This window comes from Plecotus auritus, assembly GCF_963455305.1.
Source record: "Plecotus auritus genome assembly, chromosome: 6".
Taxonomy (NCBI): Eukaryota; Metazoa; Chordata; class Mammalia; order Chiroptera; family Vespertilionidae; genus Plecotus; species Plecotus auritus.
The window spans coordinates 45,075,087-45,094,948 of NC_137773.1; the positions used below are offsets into that span (position 1 = coordinate 45,075,087).

A 19,862-nucleotide genomic window follows, 5' to 3' on the forward strand; every position below is an offset into this window, starting at 1 on the left:
TAAGTAGGGAAACGAGGTCAAATTTATGCTTTAAACCGCCAACAGGGACTATGAATTTGATGAGACAAGAAGGGAGGTAGGAAGGCCTACCTGTAGCTCTTTGACAGAATATCAAGAGCAGGAGCATGACTGGATGGATAGCTCAAGTCTGAAGTCTTGGCGAATAGAATATGATCCTGTATACATAAAAAGGGATGGAGAGAGATGTAGGAAAAGGTTAACTTTGCTTAACTCTTGATTTTGGATTAATTCTTATTAATCCTTTTCTGTACACCGAACATATTACTTTTATAACTAGGCAAAAGCAGTTATTTTAGTTTTTAAACTTTGCTTTCCCTTAATTTTCTTTAAGCTAAATTGACACCATACCCTATATGGAATTTCCTACATTTTCATTCAAAATTGTATTTGGGAACAATACTATGTACTAGTAGCCATTAAAATCATGCCTTCCAAAGAAATATGCATTTATCAGTCTTCTTACATTGAACTTCATGATTTGGTATAATTGGGTCCTATGCAGACACAGCAAGATAGAAAAATCTCTTGGGATTAAACCAGTATTCATGGCACTTCAAGTACTCTCTTGAATGGAGTAATCACAGGCAACCCAATGGGCTCCGTCACGGGTGATGGCAGAACAAATGTAAAGCACAGGGTCTCATTGTCTGACACAGGAGTGTGTTGAGGAGACACAGGCTTTTGTGACACTGCCTGAGGATGAGCCTTTTCTGAAAACAGTAAAGAAAGGTTGGGTGGTCTTTAATTGAACTCTCTTGCCACAACAAATATAATCTGTGTGATTAATATCACCTACCAAATTGATAATTGACCTTTATGAAACATACACAAAAGCTATCGATGAGCTTTTGCTTTTAATTCACTAGAGAAAAAAAGACCCATCACTGTAATATTGACTTATTTCCACTATGCACAGAGCAACTTAAAAGCATCTAGAATTACTATGAGGAAAACATAACCTTAACCCCACACAAGGTTTTAAAAATTTGGCCTGTATCTGAATGGGTTTATTTCCTTGTAGAGAGAAACTGACTAGTACACACAGTATAGATTTCACTTGAGAAACATATGCAGAGTTGGAGATGCTATCAAAATATAAAAACCTGAGCAAAAATTAATTTTCAATCATATAGGTTTTTATGTGAAACTGATTTTTAACTCAGGAAGTTTTGGGAGTGATACAAAGTGAAATACAGGGAATCAAACCCAGATTATCCAAGAAAAAGTTCCATTTCTCTTTTAAGTGGTTGTTAAAGATGGACAATTTGAAAAGATCAGCGTGGTATTTCTCAAACATGCCTGATTATAAGAATTGCCCTCAGTACTTTAAAATAGTCTGAGACCTGTTCTCTTTCAACTCTAGCCCAGTGGGTGTAGGTTTGGATTTGAATCCAAGGTTTTGTATTTTTAGCATCCCAAGTTGTTCTAATAATCAGGCAAGTTAGGGAAATAGTGGCTAAGGGGAAAACAACAGCAACAATACCATCACAGCTCCTGACCCCTTACTCAACACCTGCTCAACACACTGCCTGAAAATGAGAAACACTCAACTGAAAATGAGGAATTGTCTGTAGAACATGGTTTATTTTGAGTCCAAAACACAAAATTACTCATTTTTCTTAACATACTATATAATTTTCACTGCATGAATATTTAGGGTTTCTGTATTCACAAGTGTATATTTCTGAACTTCAGGCTCAAATGATTCACATATATATGAATATGTATATTCATATATATATTCATATTATATATTAATACAGAAGACAAATACTTTAACAAATCTGTTTAGAAAATATTTTACATAAAAACACACAAAGCATTTACTAGCATTCTTCATCTTTACAACCAGTCTTCAGCTAAGATTTGGCTGAAGTCTATCATTTTCTACAAAACATTCCAAGACTGAATATGATAGAATGTAGTACAGTAAGTCCTCACTTAACATCGATAGGTTCTGCAACTTTAAATGACATATAATGAAACCAGTTTTACCATAGACTAATTGATATAAACAACACTTAAGTTTCTACAGCATCTCCTCAACCTTATAATGAAAACAATGTTATTCGAGGACCTGCTGTATTTTACATACGTTAGCTTATTATTGCAATTAAAGTTCCCCCTTTCTTTGATGGCTTCTGCATTTATCATACTCATAACGCAATAGAAGACTTTTCTTTAACTCATGACTTATAAAATGTCTTTTTTGGTGTAATTTATCCCCAACCAAGAACCAAATAGTGATGATGAAATCACATATCTGACATATAAGAACTTTTTCAAACTAACAAGAGAAGCATTTAATACCTATTGTTATAATACCCTCATTGTTTTGTGTCCAATAACAACCACCTGGAGTGCTGTTACTTCTAGTATTAGTTGGCATCAAAATATAAAGAATATGTACATTTTTTATATATCAATTCTTACCTGAATAATCTCAGATTTCTTGAGAGTGTTCCACAAAGTGGAATTTCTTCCTAAAGTTACAGTGAATGTGGTACAATGTGTACAACTTGGTTAACCAGTCTTTGCTTTTTCATTTCCAAGACGTTTCCTCATCTTGAATCAAATGCACAATCTTGACTACCACATAATGCACTGGCTTACAGTTAGTATATAAAGTCCAACTCAAGCTTATTTTGGTTTATTTTACATGCTTTATTAAAACAGTACTGGTATTTACATATCTGCAGAGTCCCTCCCAAGGCGCTCTCACACATTAAGACACACCCATACAACATCCATACTACGGCCCCATGGACCCACACTAGTGAGCTGTGAGGGTCACAGAGTCCTAAGATTAGGGAGCTATTGGGGGATAGAGTTGTTGATTTGGTTTTTAATTTTTTTGAAAAAAGCATGGGGGAATGCATTTGGCCATTAACATGCTAATTTAAGTTTGTGTATATTAACATATATGGCAGTAACACTGAATATTCCTTTTACATTCTATATACACAGAATGACAAGGTTTTGCGGTCAACAGAAGATTCCAACTTCGGTCTCAATGCTGCTTGTAGTGACTTCTGAATTCACATAGGGGCTTTCCCTAAAAATAATTCAAGTCTATGTAAGTGAAATAAGGCACAAGTAATATTGATTTGATCTAGGTGAAGGGAAGGGATGAAAACTAGTTTCAAATGATCTTACTGTTGGGGTTCTTTAACTTGAAATCCTGTCTCCTAATATGCAAAGATTTCTTAGTAATGAAGTTTTTTTTTTTCCCTTTTCCCTGACAAAACACAAAAATAAAAGTTTGGGAATTCACATTTGCATGTTTCAGTAGCCTAAACCAGCGGTCACCAATCGGTGGTCTGCAAGGTCCCAAAGGTTGGAGACCGCTGGTCTAAACTACTCACATTGACATGCACCCCGCCTTCTCCTGCCCAGGTCTCCTACCTCCCTCAATACCAAAACAAAAGCACAGCAAAGGCAATAGGAATCCCTTGTTGTTTTTGAGATTTGTATACTTAAGTAGCAAATACATATCTGGTTGTCTTTGATTTTTTTAAAAATAAGAAAAGCAACCTTGTAACTTTCTTGCTCTATAAAAAATAATTCCTGTCTCCTTTTCAGGATGAAGCCCCAACCAGACATTACAAACAACTGTAACAAATGAGTTTGGCAGCATAAATAATGTCTAGTTTTCAAAACTTCATAGTGAGATTTAGCTTGTACACAATCTGTTGAATGTTTTTTGCAGCAGGTGAACCAAACCCAAAGACGCTGGACATTCTGTGAAAGGGAGTAAGAATCGCAGTTCTGAAGGCCCCTGACTTTAGTTGTTTACAAAGTTCAATCCTGTTTATTGTGATCCTTGGTATCTTCTTCATCTGTATATTCTGATGGTTCTTCTCCTGGTTTTAGCAGTCTGCCTACATAATCATACTTTTCTGAAAGACATCAAAAGAAAATCAGTAGCAATAAAATGTTTCACTATTCCACTGTACAGCACAGAAGGCACTTGCCTCTTCTGGAATGATATAGAATAAGCTACATTTTTCCTACTGCTCACCTTGGCTGGTCTTTGTACTCATGTAAGGCTTGAATAAAAGAAAACAGGATTAGGGAATTTATGAAGCTTTGGAATTGTGCTTTGCAGGAGAGTGCTCCATACTACCACTTCGTAATCACGGACACTGTATCAGAATCACTTAAGAGAGTTTAAAAAATATATATGTATGTCCAGAACCCATCTTGGAGCTACTTATCCCAGGCTCTTGGGTTAGGCCTGGAGAGAGATATGCAGTCTTAATCTGGTCTAACTCTATTGTGTACTGTGGGTTTTAGAATAGTTCTTTAAATCTTAATAGCCCAAAATATAAAGAAACAAGTTGGCAACGTAGGGAATTTCCAAGTTATTTAAAATCTATTAAATATAGATTTAAAAGTATATTAGGGTTTATATAGAACTGAGATGAAATAAAAATGTACTATTCTTTTTTCTATTAAATTCTCCTCTTAGATCTGTTACTTTACTTGTTTTTTGTTTTTTAAATTCTCACCCGAGGATATTTTTCCATTGATTTTAGAGAGAGTGGAAGAGAGGGAAAGACAGAGAGAAACACCGATGTGAGGGAAACACATCAATTGGTTGCCTCTTGCACTCGCCCTGACCTGGGCCCAGGCCCAGTAGGAGCCTGCAACTGATGTACATGTCCTTGACTGGAATCGAACCTGGGACCCTTCGGTCCACAGGCCGATGCTCCAGCCACTGAGCCAAACTGGCTAGGGCTACATTACTTGTTTTTATGTCACCAGGTGTTTCATGTAGAACACTGCTATGTCCAAGTTGATACACAGTCAGTAATTTCTTGGTTAGGAATTTGAACCTATGTTAATTGAATTAACTCACAAACCAAGAGGATAAGATAGGACTGCTTTATGCAGTAGAACCAGTACAAGTGCCAAGAAGCTATAAGAACTGTTCCAAGGGATCCAAAGGTCACATAGGTCCAAGTGTCACATAGGTGGTAATAATTGATGTCGCAAGGGTATAAGAAGGAGAAATGAGATTTTCCCCATATAGTTCGATGGTAAGATTGAAAAAAAAAATCATTTAGAATAAATTATAATTATAATATTAGTAATCAGTTCAGTTTTAAATATAAGCCTATATATTTTTTTAAAACTATGCCTTAATAAATAAGCCTTATACCACTCAAGGTATTACAATTTTTGTTAGACTTATAGTTTGTAACAAGTCAATGTTTAAATATGGATTTTATAAATCACATGTAACAATCATATTGCTCTATCAAATAATGATAGTGATGAAAACATATGGGATCCTTGGGCTCCTAAAGAATGTGAAATAGCATTCACTTTCTTTGGCCAAAGACTGAGTATTTCCAAAAAACCCCAAAAAATGAAGGTACCTTTAAACTGCATTTCCCATTCTCGGACACTTTCCATTTGTACAGCATTCAAATCTGACAGATCATCATATTCATCTTTAAGTGCATCTTTATCTAGGCAAAATGTCGCCAGTCCTCTGGAGGCATCCCTACCAGCAAATATTCCATATGGACCCGCTGCGGGGGGAAAAAGAAATTATATTTAGATAGCCTAACAATATTTTAAAGTGTCTCAAAGGAAAAAGTCAAATAAAAGAAAGCTCATAATGATTCATATTTGGTAACAGCCTTAACTTCAAAACATGCACAGATACTAGATAGGATGAGAGGAAATTTCTTGGAATCTGCCTTTTGACAAAGTAAAGCCTTTCACTGAAAATGGAAACCTTAAATTTCAATTATTTCATATACCCTAAAACTTGTATTCAATGATGAAGAGAGTGCTGTGCTTGGGGGAGAATAGATTATTTCAGCAATTAGGTTTGGAAGCTAGTTGGCTTCCAAATGATGCTTTACTGATGGTTATTAATTGTGGCATCTAAAAATAATTGACAGAACATCCACTGGTAAGTACTATGTAAAGACTCAAGTGATTGTGAATCTAAAACATTTTTTTTTCTCCTACCCAATGTAGGTTAAAATTCTATGAGGACAGAGACTGAATCATCTTTGTATCCTCACTGACTACTTCAGTGCCCAGTCCATGTGTGATGTTCAACAACTCTTTGCTAAATAAATGGCCTGATCAGAAATATGACCCGTTTTCAAAATAAATACCACCCAATTACCATAATATACTCAAAATTATCTATATAAACTATGAAAAGTTATTAAAGAAAATAATGGTTTTCATTTACCATGACTTTTGGAAAACAGTGGCTTTATAAAGAACAGTTCTTCTGATTGACACAAAATTATTAGCATTTTGTCCAAGGAATTAGGAACCACCCTCTCTAAGGAGGAATGGCATGATTTATATGCTGACGGAGTGAGCCATTCCCAAAGTTTGTCCTTGAGAGCAAAAACTATCTTACTCATCTCTGTATCCTCAATGCCTAGCACAATAATTGGCATGAAGTAGGAACATGATACATTTCTTCCAAATGAATTAGGTGCAATTTGAAATAAGGAGAAACCAGCTTTTGACCCTTTAAACAGATTCACTTATGGTAAGCAAAGTCTACACCTACTGTAAGTATAGATTAAAAAGAGACTTCAGTTATTTAAAATATATACTAATATAACTGAAACAACCTAATTTTCTATATCAAGAAATTGGTTAAATAAATATTAGTATGTTAACTTAATGTAGTATACAGCTACCAAAGAGAATGAGGTAACTATATGTACAGACATAGAAGTCCATGATATATTAACTGAAAAATGCAATTCAGAAGAACATACAGACATATGTAGATATATATATACAAGAGGCCTGATGCATGAAATTCGTGCAAGGGGTTCAGCCCTTGCAGCTCCGGCTGCCTTGGCCTTCACAGCCCTGGCTTCATCCAGAAGGTAGTCCGGAAGGTTGTTCTGCTGTTTGATCTAATTAGCATATTAGCCTGTTATTATATAGGACTAGAGGCCCAATGCATGAAATTTGTGCATGGGTAGGGTCCCTAGGCCTGGTCGGCGATCAGAGCCGATCTGTGGGGCGACCAGCAGGGCAATCAGGGGGCACCCCCTGGCACCCGAGTTGGCCAGCCTGGTGCTGTCTGCTTGCTGGCCCTGCCCCCCCGCCGCCAGTCACCTCCCTCTGCAGGGCAACCAGTGGGGCGATTGGGGGGCCCTCGCTGGCACTCGCCTTGGCTGGCCTGGGGCCTGCGGGCAGCTCCTGTGTTGAGTGTCTGCCCCCTGGTGGTCAGTGCGTGTCATAGCAACCAGTCATTCCACCGGTTGTTCTGCTGTTCAGTCGATTTGCATATTAGGCTTTTATTATATAGGATTATGATTCACTCTGAATTAAAGAATATACATGTATGCACACTTTAAACTCTGTATATGCATGGAAAACACCAGGAAGAATACAGACCAAACACTTAACAGTGGCAATATTTCTGGGGAATGGAGAAGAAATCTTTACTTCATATAATTGGTAAGGTCTGGCTATTGAAAAATTTATTTCAAAAATAATCTTTCAAGAGTTTTCTCTCTTTATGTTAGATTGCAGACTTTTCCATTTAAAATGTTGTTTTAAGAATTACGTACTGCCGAAACCGGTTTGGCTCAATGGATAGAGCGTCATCCTGCGGACTGAAAGGTCCCAGGTTCGATTCCGGTCAAGGGCACATACCTAGGTTGCGGGCACATCCCCAGTAGGAGGTGTGCAGGAGGCAGCTGATCGATGTTTCTCTCTCATCGATGTTTCTAACTCTCTATCCCTCTCCCTTCCTCTCCATAAAATATCAATAAAATACATTAAAAAAAAAAAAAAAGAATTACGTACTAATAAATAAGATTTCCAAAATATGTAATTAAAAAAAAAAATACCTTTCCTGAGACTGAAAGTTATCCATACATGGCAGAGGTAATTTAGAGAAAATAATTTTTAAACCAGAATTACTGGCTTAACTGAACAACAGAGTGGTAAGAGAGCTCCCATCCAGTTAACTGAATAAAGTATTTTCTAATGAGAAGTAAACAAGTAGAAAAAACTGGAAATTCCTTGATTTTTAAATTAGCAGAATAATGATTATTATACACACATTCACATTGGAAATATTTAGGAAATTAAAGGTTATGAGTTAGAAAAGCATCTGTATCTTTTAGATAATTCAAAATTTTAAATAGACAAAAATCTAAACATTACTTTGGATGATAGAAATCACTGCACCATAAAGAATGTAACAAACTCATTGTCTGAAAAGTTTACTATATGCACCTAAAAGTGGTTCTTAGCAATAATATTTAAAAGTAGCATTATTAGGTATTGACACATTAATATTAAAATAAAGGTGATACCTCCAGTACTGTATTTTTTTTTTATCATGCTTCCCCCATTCTTAAGTATTTTTTATTTTGCTACTTAACATTAGGTATATCACAATTATCATGTTATAGTTATATACTTTCCCACTGAATTTATTTAATCATTCTATTATATCAAAATGAAAGAGAATTAACAAAAAAGCTATAGACACTAACAAGTTTTCTTAGCATTTTGTTATACCTCCCTAGCCTATAAGTCAATCTACTTAGGGCACTTAAGAGTATAAACCTTAAAATACATCTAAGTGGTAAAAAGGAGAGAAGAAAACATGAATATTATAAAAACAGAAATTGGAAAACCGTCTATCTTTGAGTATCTAACATAATAAAAGGGTAATATGGTAATTGACCATCACTCTGCGATGCCTATAGCCAATCAGGAGGGAATATGCAAATTAGTGGGACAAAGATGGCGGCAGCCACAGAGCCAGCCAGAGCAGGTGGGAGGCTTGGGTCACCCCCGGTGACGGAGGAAGCTTGGGATAGGGCCTAAACGGGCAGTCGGACATCCCCTGAGGGGTCCCAGATTGGAGAGGGTGCAGGCCGGGCTGAGGGACAACCCCACCCCGTGCACGAATTTCGTGCACCAGGCCACTAGTATTAATATATATCAGTGTCTTCTCTAGCAAACTTCTCTGCTAACTTTCCAAAAGAGGTCTCAACAATAAATGAATAAGAACAAAACTTCATAAAACATGTTATTTTTTCTGGTTTTAGATGGCTAACTTAGTAAGAGTGAATGTGAATCCACAGTTAGTAATCCAAACCTAACTCTATGCAAAATGTTTTGCTAACTCTTGGACAAGAATGATTCAGTGATTAACTTAATTACCCACTCTCCAAACTATATTAAGCAATCTTCTCCACAGTTTAAAATTTCCCTCAGGAAGCATTTAGCTTCTGGAAGGTGTTTTGGTAAGTTCTCTTTACTCTTTCCTGTAAGACCATAAAGAACATAACATTAAGAACTAGAGTTGGCACCAATCAGAAAGAATGTATGCACTCCTATGTTCAGAGCAGCACAATTTACAATAGCTAAGATCTGGAAACAGCCCAAGTGCCCATCAGTAGATGAGTGGATAAAAAAGCTGTGGTACATCTATACCATGAAATACTATGCAGCAGTAACAAAGAAGAACCTCTTACCCTTTGAGACAGCATGGAGGGAGCATCATGCTAAGTGAAATAAGTCAGTCAGAGAAAGGCAAGTATCACATGATCGCATTCATATGTGGAATTTAATTAACAAAATAAACTGATGAATGGAGTGGATCCAGAGACATGGAAGCATGGAACAGAGTGCAGAATCTCAGAGGGAAGACGGGGGTGGGGAGGGGTGGGGAGGTGGGGTAGAAGGTAATCAACCAAAGACCTCATATGCATATATGCATAACCCATGAACACAGACAGTGGGGTAGTGAGGGCCTGGGGTGGAGGGTGGGGTGGGCTGCAGGGGGTTGATGGGGGGGAAAAAGGGACATATATAACACTTTCAACAATAAAGATTTAAAAAATAATTTTTAAAAAAGACTAGAATTGGAATTGGATGTTTTTCAGAGAGAGGATGATTTGAGGTCTAATTAGAGTACATTTCTCTGCATTCATTACACAACCAGAAGCACACTGAGAAGTCAGCAAATCTTCCCATTCCACTACCCCTTTTTATATAACAAATTTGTATGTTAATGATTCCAGTATTTTGATACTACAGTTTACATAGCCCATGTAGAATGAGAATTCTAAGATGAAAAAAATAATATGGACTTAAATATTACCTATTGAAATTTAGTAAATAGTAAAGGTAATACCAAGTGTTGAAGGAGCCCCAATGGCATGGCTCAGTGGTTGAGCATCAACCTATGAACCAGGAGGTCATGGATCGATTTCCGGTCAGAGCACATGGGCTCGAGCCCCAGTAGGGCATGTGCAGGAGGCAACCGATCAATGATTCTTTCTCATCATTGATGTTTCTCTCTCTCTCTCTCTCTCTGAAATCAATAAAAAATATAAGAAAAAAGTGTTGAAGGGAAAAAAGTTATTCTATGAATGGTGGTGGGATAACTGAATAGCATTCGGTCAAAAAACAAAAGCCAGCCCTAGCCAGTTTGGCTCAGTGGATAGAGCATCGGCCTGTGAAGTGAAGGGTCCCAGGTTCGATTCCGGTCAGGGGCGTGTGCCTTGGTTGCAGGCACATACCAGGTAGGGAGTGTGCAGGAGGCAGCTGATCGATGTCTCTCTCTCATTGATGTTTCTGACTCTATCCCTCTCCCTTCCTCTCTGTGAAAGGTCAATAATAAAAAAAAAAGCCAAATCCTTATTTCACACATTCAAATAAAATAAAATCCAAATGGAACTAAAAAAAACCCCAACAAAACCAGCCCTAGCCAGTTTGGCTCAGTATAGAATGTTGGCCTGTGGACGGAAGGGTCCCAGGTTTGATTCCGGATTCCAGTCAAGGGCACATGTCTGGCTTATGGGCTCAAGCCCCAGTAGGGGGCATGCAGTTCTCTCTCATCATTGATGTTTCTCTCTCTCTCCTTCTCTGAAAGCAATAAAAATATTTAAAGAAAAACATTAAAAAAATAGTAGACTGTTAAGTTACAATATATTCATTATGCATATATTTAAAATAATGAGATGGCTCTCTTTATACTGATATGAAAGGCTGTCAAGATATTAAAATATTGTTAAAGGTTTGTATAGTATGCTACAATTAGTGTGGGGAAGAAAAGTACAAATCCACATGCTTCCACTTGCAGAGAACACTCTAGAACAATACTCGGACTGGTTCCTCACCCCTAGGGAGCGGAATATGGTGGGTGGGGTTATGGGAAGGAGACTTATTTTTCACTATATACCTTTTAAATGTTCTGTCTTGAGCATATATTACCTAATAAAAAATACTGTTTTGTTTTCCATTAGGCTTTATTTTGAAACATACCTCAAATCTCTCTACAGTTAAGATTTCCACAACCCAGGGCTCATGGAACATCACAGAAAATACCCCAAGAAACAAAAAGATACTGATTGCTGAAGGAAAATTTGCAATGAAAATTATAAACTACATGAAGAAACACCATGGAGGAGTGAGTACATTTAACAGATGTGAGAACTGGCATCCAAAGAATAATAGAAGCAGTTTTAAAGAATAGTATGTTTGCTTAACATTATTAAGAAATTAAGAGATAGATCAAAAGGAAAGATTAACTGACATGATGGAAAGAACGAAAAGATAATGTGTATCTGAGCTCCAGAGGAAGGACTAAAGAGAATGAGAGAAGCAATAATTGAAAAAAATAATGGGCTCACATTTTCTAAAACAAATGAAAGGTACACATCTTCAGATTTTTAGTAGAGTCTGAAATAAATAAAATTGCTGCCTGTACAAATCCTAGTGAAAGAGAACTCCAAAACCAAACAGGAGGCCTTGTAGCTCAGTAGGTTAGAGCCCTGTCCAGTTATGCCAAGGTTGTGGGTTGAGCCCCCCCCCCCCGCCCCCCTCCCCCCCCCCGCCGCCTCAGGGCAAAACACAAGAATCAACCAATGAATACATACATAACTGGAACAACAAACAGATGTTTCTTTCTCTCCTTCTCTGTCTCTCTTCCCTTCCCCCTCTCTAAAATCAATTAAAAAAAAACACAAAGGGGAAAAAGTCTCAACTATAGCAAGTTCTCACTTAATGTCATCCACAGGTTCTTGGAAACTGTGACTCTAAGTGAAATGATGTACAACAAAATCAGTTTTATCATAAGTTAACTGACATAAGCAAGAGTTAAGTTCCTATGACATATTTCTGGTCAGGAAAACATCACCAAACTTCTAAATAAAGACTCAAACCACTTGTAATATTAAACACTGAAATAAATGTGAGCTATATGTAATTTAAGAAAGATGAATAAAACAAGAGAATTCTTTTCAACCCAAGTGTTGGACTTGTCCCCCATTCATCACTGGACCGCTCACACCCACACTCACTCAGACCAGCACAATGAAGACACACCAACAAATTCATCTAACGCGCAGAAGAAACCAGAGTCGCTAGAGAAAACCCATGGGGAGAATACGCAAACTCCACAAACAAGTTTTTTTCTCATCAATGTTATAATAAAACAAAGTTGAACAAAATAGTTATTTGAGGACCTGCTATACAACCAAAGGGAAAAGACATATTAAAGGAATGAAAAACCAACCAAGAGTAGACTTAAAGAGAAGTAGAAGACAGTGGCATTATACCACTTAAGATTTTAGGTACAATATCTACAATTATACTATCATTCCAGAGTGAGGGAAGATAGAAACAGAATTTTTTTTTCTAGCAATGAAATAACTATAGGACATACTTCATTAAAATGAAAACTGAACCCTGAAGAAATAAGATGCAACAGAGAGAAGTGAATAAAGAAAATAACTACGTTGACTATTGATAAAAAGGCAATAGTAATTTAACCAATTTGGGGGTTAAGTTTAAAAAAATAAAGTGGAACTAAGAGTCTGATATCAGTAACACTGAGCCGGACCAGCATGGCTCAGTGGTTGAGCATTGACATATGAACCAGGAGGTCACTGTTCGATTCCCGGTCAAGGCACATGGCCCGAGTTGTCGATTCCCAGTGTAGGATATGGAGGAGGCAGCCAATCAATGATTCTCTCTCATCCCCTCCCTTCCACTGAAATCATTAAAAAAAAACAAAAAAAAACAAAAAGCATTAAAAAAGAAAATAGGCTTGGAGAGAGATCAGAGTTAAAGCTTTGTCACCAGGGCCATGGCATATGCCTGTATACTACACAACTTCATTTGTATACATGGTAGTTTTGAATATTTATTAAGAAATATTCTGTCAAATGCCAGTTAAGTGTCTTAAAAAGAGAGGTTTTTTTCCTAATTCACATAAAAATGTTTGGCTAAAATTCTTATCTTGTTCAGAAGAATAGTGTCTCTAGCAAAAACTCAAGGAAATCACCAAAGAACAGAAATAGAATGCATCCAAATTAGTAGAGAAGAAAAAGGGAAATAATTTTTTTTTAAATATATTTTATTGATATTTTACAGAGAGGAAGGGAGAGGGACAGAGAGTTAGAAACATCGATGAGAGAGAAACATCGATCAGCCGCCTCCTGCACACCCCCCACTGGGGATGTGCCCGCAACCCAGGTACATGCCCTTGACTGGAATCGAACCTGGGACCCTTCAGTCCGCAGTCTGACGCTCTATCCACTGAGCCAAACCGGTTTCGGCAAGGGAAATAATTTTTAAAAATTGATCTGAGAAGGACAAAAGGTGGTAAAAAGAGGCAAAGAAAAGTATGACAAAGAGAAATAAGTAAATAAAATGGCAAAAGTAAATCTAAATAACGAGTAATGACTACACAAATAGTGATTAAACTAAGCTATTAAGAGACATAGTGTTAAAAAAAAGAGACATTATGTTGATAACAGATTCAGTGAAAAAAAATCCAGCTATTGGTTATTTGTAAGTGAAAAATAAAACATAACACAGATTGATTGAAAGTAAAAGGATGGAAAAAGAAACAATGATGAGGTAATACCAATCAAATAAAGGCTGAAGTCAAATCTGAGAACTAGTAAGTAGGTAGGACTGTAATGTACAGGCAACTCCTTCTTAGTATTTAAAAATGGAGCTGAAATCCTGTATTTAAAATCTTGAGACAGGATGCAGGTTCTAAGAGTACAGCAGTTATTTAGTGATGTCTGTCATGGGTATGGGGTGGAAGCTGGAGTGGGCTATGTCATGGATTGAAAGAACTACTAAAAGAATGTGAATGGCTACCTCCAGATGTTACTAAATCGACTCTTCCAGCTCTAATAGCATCTTCTGCCCTCATACATGCTTTAAGTTATCTTTTTATACTTTGCAACTAGTGGCCTGATGCATGAATGAAGATTTGTGCAAGAATGGGCCTTCGTTCTTCAGGCTGCTGACACCGCCATCGCTCTAGCCAGAGCAGCCTTTCAGTTGTGGCTCAGAGATGCCTTTCTGCCTTACCACGATGCCCAGAGGCCTGGAGCCCCTGAAAGGCTGGGGTGGTGCAGAACGCTTGTGTTGTCACCATGGCAATGACACAAGTGTCCCCCCTGCTCGGAGCCTGCATATGCAAATTAACCTGCCATCTTTGTTGGGTTAATTTGCATACCCATCCCTGATTGGCTGGTGGGTATCGCAAAGGTGTGGTCAATTAGCATATTACTCTTTTATTAGGTAGATAGTATTTAACATAAATACAATTCCCTCAAATGTTGAACTCAGGAGTGCCAACCAAGTAGGCACTGTAGAAAAAAACTAGTACGTATACATTTGAGCAGACTATTAAAATTCATCAGAAAACTAAGCTGATCCTTTTATTTTACAGGTAGATAATGGATGTAAATGGACTTTAAGCCCTAACAACAGACCCAGTTGGCTTTGAAGCAAGAAGGTGGATGAGAGCAGGGTGGTGTCAATTAACACATCCATGAAGGAGTAGGTCAGGTTGGGCCTGGACTGTATGCTACAACTTTTGCTTCTACTGCAGTTTTGTAAACTATAAGTGAACATGTTGAAGATCAAGCTCAAAAAGCAACAATAACACAAAAACCACTTAAATGGCACATGTGTTCCCTTCTCCAACCTCCCAAATATTAGACATCTCATGATGTATGACTTATTTTTTTTTTCAGTGTAATTTAAAAGTTAAGTTGAGCCCTGACCGGTTTGGCTCAGTGGATAGAGCGTCGGCCTGCAGACTGAAGAGTCCCAGGTTCAATTCCGGTCAAGGGCATGTAACTCGGTTGCAGGCACATCCACAGTAGGAAGTGTGCAGGAGGAGGCAGCTGAATCGATGTTTCTCTCTCATCGATGTTTCTAACTCTCTATCCCTCTCCCTTCCTCTCTGTAAAAAATCAATAAAATATATTTAAAAAAAAAAAAAAGTTAAGTTGAAGAAAATACAGTGTTGGTATATTTCAAAATACTCTACATGAAATAAGGGAGGAGCAATATACCTACATTTCAGAAATGTGGGATAAATAATTAGAAAGGTAAATTGTAAAATCTCTTGCCATACTAAAGAATAAAAACATTGTTTTTAGTAGAGTTCCATTGCAGTAATATTAAATCATTTAAAATTATACTATCTGTTTGAATCTTCCTAATCTATTGATTCTGGAAACTTGTGAAATTATGTTGTGATACAATGGGAGAGGATGGCTTGTGAAGCCAGTTCACTGGATTTGATTTCTAGCTTTGCCATTTACTAAATATGTGGGCAAAACTTCTTGGAGTTTATTTCCACATTTGTAAAATGAGAATATCTCCAGAGATGGAAACACCTTATGGATTTCACTGTTCAATGATAGCCCTGTGGCTACTGAGCACCTGAAATGTGGCTAGTGAGAGTGAGGAACTCAATTCAAAATTACATTTAATCTAATTAATTTTTAAAAGCAACATGTGGCTTGTGGCTATCATATTGGACAGTACAACGGAAAGCCATGAAAGTGTGTTTCTTTGAGGCTTTAAATGCTTATGGGAACTAGGAGAGGGTATGAAAAAACAGCAGTAAGATAGATTCTCTACAAGTTTATCCCAAAAAGCAGTTTACCTGAAATAGTGTAGATAGCCTTGGTGGTGAAATATATCTGTATTTCAGTGCCATGTCTGTATGAGCCTAGCAAATTTACCCAAAATACTGAAACCTCAGACTCCTGAAGGACAGGAACACCTACTAACCTCTCTGAGGCATTGTGCAGATGAGAAATTAATGGATCCGATATAGTAGGTGCTTAACAAATCTGGTTTTCTTTCTCCTCCCACATTTCATTTTCTCACATGACCACTTTCTTCACATGCTGGCCAAGTGCTTGAACTGTTACTAAATTTAATATTGACAAATGTAGTTAATGCCAATTGTTTGCCAACATGAGCGTATCCACTAAATTCACTATTTAATTTTTTAAAAGAATCTGAACTTTAAAAATGACCAAAAATGTATCCTCAACAGAGAAAAAAGAAAATATTCTTTAACTCTAAAACCATTATTGTGAAATGGAAGTAGGTATTGCCTACGTATGGCATAAAAACTAGGCTTTCTGGCACCCTTTCTGGCACCCTTAGCTCATTCTTTTAAGCTATTAAGATTCTCAGATAAGGATTCTGAATTATTCTGCTTCTGAATTATTCTGCTACAAAACTGCTTAATTGATTTGAGGATGAAAATAAAAATTTAAACCAAAACAGAACTTATATATGATACATAAAAATTTCACTACAAAATTTTTGCAAAGTGCTACATCTTTTACATATTCCAAGCCCATAAGATGAGCCAGCTACCTTTAAGGTTCCTTTCAATAATAAAATATTCCTAATATCTCTATTAGGTTGTTGATAAATAAATACCTAGAATAAAATAATTGTCTATCATTCTTAAGCTGGGAATTGGTGGAAGCTAACCTAAAATTGACTTTAGGCTGTTATCTGAGGAGTCCCCTCACTGCTCAAGCCACACGAAGGCTATCTACATTACACCTATGACTCTTATCTTAATTTTTAATTTCTGTTGCAGAACATTTGCCGCTGGAGGCTGCCAAACTGTGTCTATGACTGTCCCTCTTAGCTATTTTCAGATAGTGGCAAGGCATAATGTGCGAGGACAAATATGCTTATTTGCACTAAAACTATGTTTGCTTCACTGTCTGTTTAGACAAGGGCTACAAAGGCAGATCTTTTAGTTTGGTAAGCTCCATATTAAAAATCTAAACCTGAACACAATTTCTAACCACTGAACACACATTTTAACATCAATGGGGAAAAAACTTTAGATACAAAATATGGTGTAAATCTTGACTAAAAAAAAAAAAATTAAGGACTAATTTGGTCTGTGCATCTAAATACTGTACTTTGGCCCTACTTTCTTGTCTCACATGCTCTTAAGTAAATAACAAAAAGTACTAACCATTTCAGCTGTTTTCCATATTCATGTAAGTAGAAGCAAATACTTGACAAGCTATCTGCGACCTAGTATGGCTGAATGTAGACATACACACAAAAATACGAGCAACTAAGAAATAGTTTGATACATAAAATCTCCAATTTCTTATCTCTATTCTAATTAACAAACAACACACCAAAACACTTCTTTTCCAGCCACAAAGCACTGAAATCATAAGTATATATTAGCAGGTGTCAATAAATCTCATGCACCAACAGACTGAATCAAATAGGAAACCAACTAGTCTTCAAGACTTGCCAACCTCCTTGACTTCAAGGCTTGGATGTACTCTTTTTGAACTCACTATGTCTCTAATTTCATTACTACACTTTTATTGTCACTTTTAATGAAGTTTAGAATTAATTACTACACAGCCAGGATGTACAATGTTGCTCAATTTCATGGTACACCAACAGGATCCAACTGAAGCTTACTGGCATAATCTGAAGTGTAAGCTATAACTACATAGTGAAAGAAGGGTTTCTACACCAACTATCCTACACACACGGTTCTCTGAAAGCAAAGTTCTAAATATGTTTAACTTGCAGAACTGGTGCATGAGTGATAATGAATGTATAGCTTTTTAACGTTTTGTTCTCCTCTGTGAAAATACAGTAAGTCATTATCAACGTGTATTTGAATACTTGCTTTCGTGCTACAAAGAGAGAGAGAGAGAGAGAGAGAGAGAGAGAGAGAGAGAGAGAGAGAGAGAGAAAACATATCAGACTGACATGCCTGCTGGGTGTATGAGCTCCACCCGCAAAACTCTGGGCGAATACCCTTGCTAGTCTTACTTAAGATCTTCATTCTGGTCTGCCCTCATCCCACATACATTGTTAATCTTGGAAAGCATCTCCATACAAAAACTGTTTTTGTTTTTTTTTTTAAAGTCTGAGGTGTTGTTTATATGCCCAGATTTCACAGACTACAGGGTTGGGACTTGGAACTACGTGTACTAAAACGTGGCCTTATGGAGAGTAGTAGTGGGGAAAGGGAGATCAGTGGCAAAAAGAGAGAGAGAAAAGCTGTGAACTTCAAGGCCTAGAAATTTAGGTCTCTCCTTTAGAAATCTCCCCTGCCTGCTGCCCCCACCCATCCCAGGAGTCAGATAGCTCCGGAAAGCTTGAGGGGTCAGGCGTGATTGGCGACAACCAAAAGGATTTTGAAAAATTCAGCCCAAGAAAAGGCGGCGAGTAGAAAAGAGATGGGATTAAGATGAAAGCTGAGAGCTGCTTCCTGGGGCAACACTGGGCCCCCGACTTCAGGGGACAAGCAGGAGGTGCCCGCGGCTGGGGGTGTGCGCGGGGCGGGCCGTCCCAGGTGCGGTAGCTAAGGCGCGAGGTCCAGACTTCGAGGAGGCTGGGTCAAGCCTGGGCCAGCTAACCCGGGGCCCAGGCGCCTCCCCATCAAAAGGGGGTAGCGCTTGAGGTTCAGGGGGTCTTCCCCTGCCCTTCCAGCTCCTCCTTACCAGGGCCGTAGAACTTGCTGCCTTTGGTCACGTCGAAGACTTTCCCATTGACCGCGAGCAGGATGCGCGGGGTGCGGGACCCGTCGTATTGGCGTAGCTGCTCCAAGCTGAAGTCGCGCTTCTTCATGCGCGGCAAAGCGGCTGCGGGGCTCTCCTCGCCCGACCCGGCCCCGGCGCCCAGACCCCGCCGCCCCCAGCGCACCCACAGCCGGTAGGCCCCCAGCAGCACCAGCGCCACCAGCGCCACGTTCAGCAGCATCTCCCCGCCCCCCGTCAGAAGCGCCAACGCCGCTGCCGCCCAGCCGCCCCCTTCTGCTGTCGCTCCCGCGCCGCCCGGGTTCCCGCTGCTGCCTTCGCTGTTGCTCTCACTGCCACTCCCCAGGGTGCCTAGCTTCACGTCCCCATCACTCGCCGCCATCACTGCCCGCCAGCGCCTGCCTCCTCTTCCCCGCCCCCTGCCCTCCCCCAACCCCGGCCCGCCACGCCCATCTGGCCTCCCAGCCAATAACGTGGGGCAGGGGGCGGGGTCATGCCGGCTCCCGATTGGGTGTTGACGGGGTAACGTTGTCTAGGATCTCCCTCCCCTCCCCTTTTTTGCTGGCCTAGCTCGCGTGCAACGCCCCACCCACCTCGCCCCACACTTCCCGGCTCTCTGAAGTAGAAGAGGGGGGCTGGACCCAAGAAAATAGGTAGTGCCGACCGCGCGCGCGCATGGGCGGGGCGAGGCCACGGTGCGTGCGCAGGTGCCGGAGCGCCACGCGCTTCCCATTCCTCCGCACGCTCTTCGAGAGGAACGCTCCGCCCAATTCCCTTGTGCGCGTGCGCCTGGGAAACGCTTCCTTTCCCCGCCCAAGCAGGCGTCCGCTAGTACTCCCCTGTTTGCTGTCGCTCCGCCCGGGAGCTTCACGTGCTCCGAAGCGGCCGAGGTGGGGCCAGGCCGGGGGTGCCTTTCTGAGGGCGCGGGCTGGTGGCTAGTGGGAGGTCGCGACAGTTTTAACTGCTGGCACAAACTGTGAGGGACCGCTCTCTCCC

General features: G+C 39.2%; 1 protein-coding gene across 2 annotated transcripts; it reads right to left on the reverse strand.

The window, feature by feature from the left end:
- Positions 1 to 2,232: 2,232 nt before the first annotated feature.
- PGRMC2 (progesterone receptor membrane component 2) lies at positions 2,233 to 19,634 on the reverse strand. 2 transcript variants are annotated; one of them, XM_080676782.1, is made up of 4 exons: positions 18,831 to 19,266; positions 5,406 to 5,561; positions 4,043 to 4,070; positions 2,679 to 3,920 (listed from the first exon to the last, which is right to left on the reverse strand). In XM_080676782.1, exons 1-4 carry the CDS (start codon positions 19,246 to 19,248, stop codon positions 3,911 to 3,913), a joined length of 612 nt encoding a protein of 203 aa, XP_080532908.1. In that variant the 5' UTR covers positions 19,249 to 19,266; the 3' UTR covers positions 2,679 to 3,910. The 2 variants fall into 2 exon arrangements, with proteins under 2 accessions (XP_080532907.1, XP_080532908.1); XM_080676781.1 differs by lacking the exon at positions 4,043 to 4,070 and having other exon boundaries at positions 2,233 to 3,920; positions 18,831 to 19,634.
- Between the last annotated feature and the right edge of the window lie 228 nt (positions 19,635 to 19,862).

Bases quoted from the DNA above. Each gene is read 5' to 3' on its own strand.
- PGRMC2 (XM_080676781.1), bottom strand. From the start codon at position 19,248: ATGGCGGCGAGTGATGGGGACGTGAAGCTAGGCACCCTGGGGAGTGGC. The intron at 5,562-18,830 runs GTAAGGAGGAGC...TTCCCCCCGCAG, and splicing joins CAGCAAGTTCTACGGCCCTG to CGGGTCCATATGGAATATTT. The intron at 3,921-5,405 runs GTACCTTCATTT...GATGTCTTTCAG, and splicing joins ATGGGAAATGCAGTTTAAAG to AAAAGTATGATTATGTAGGC.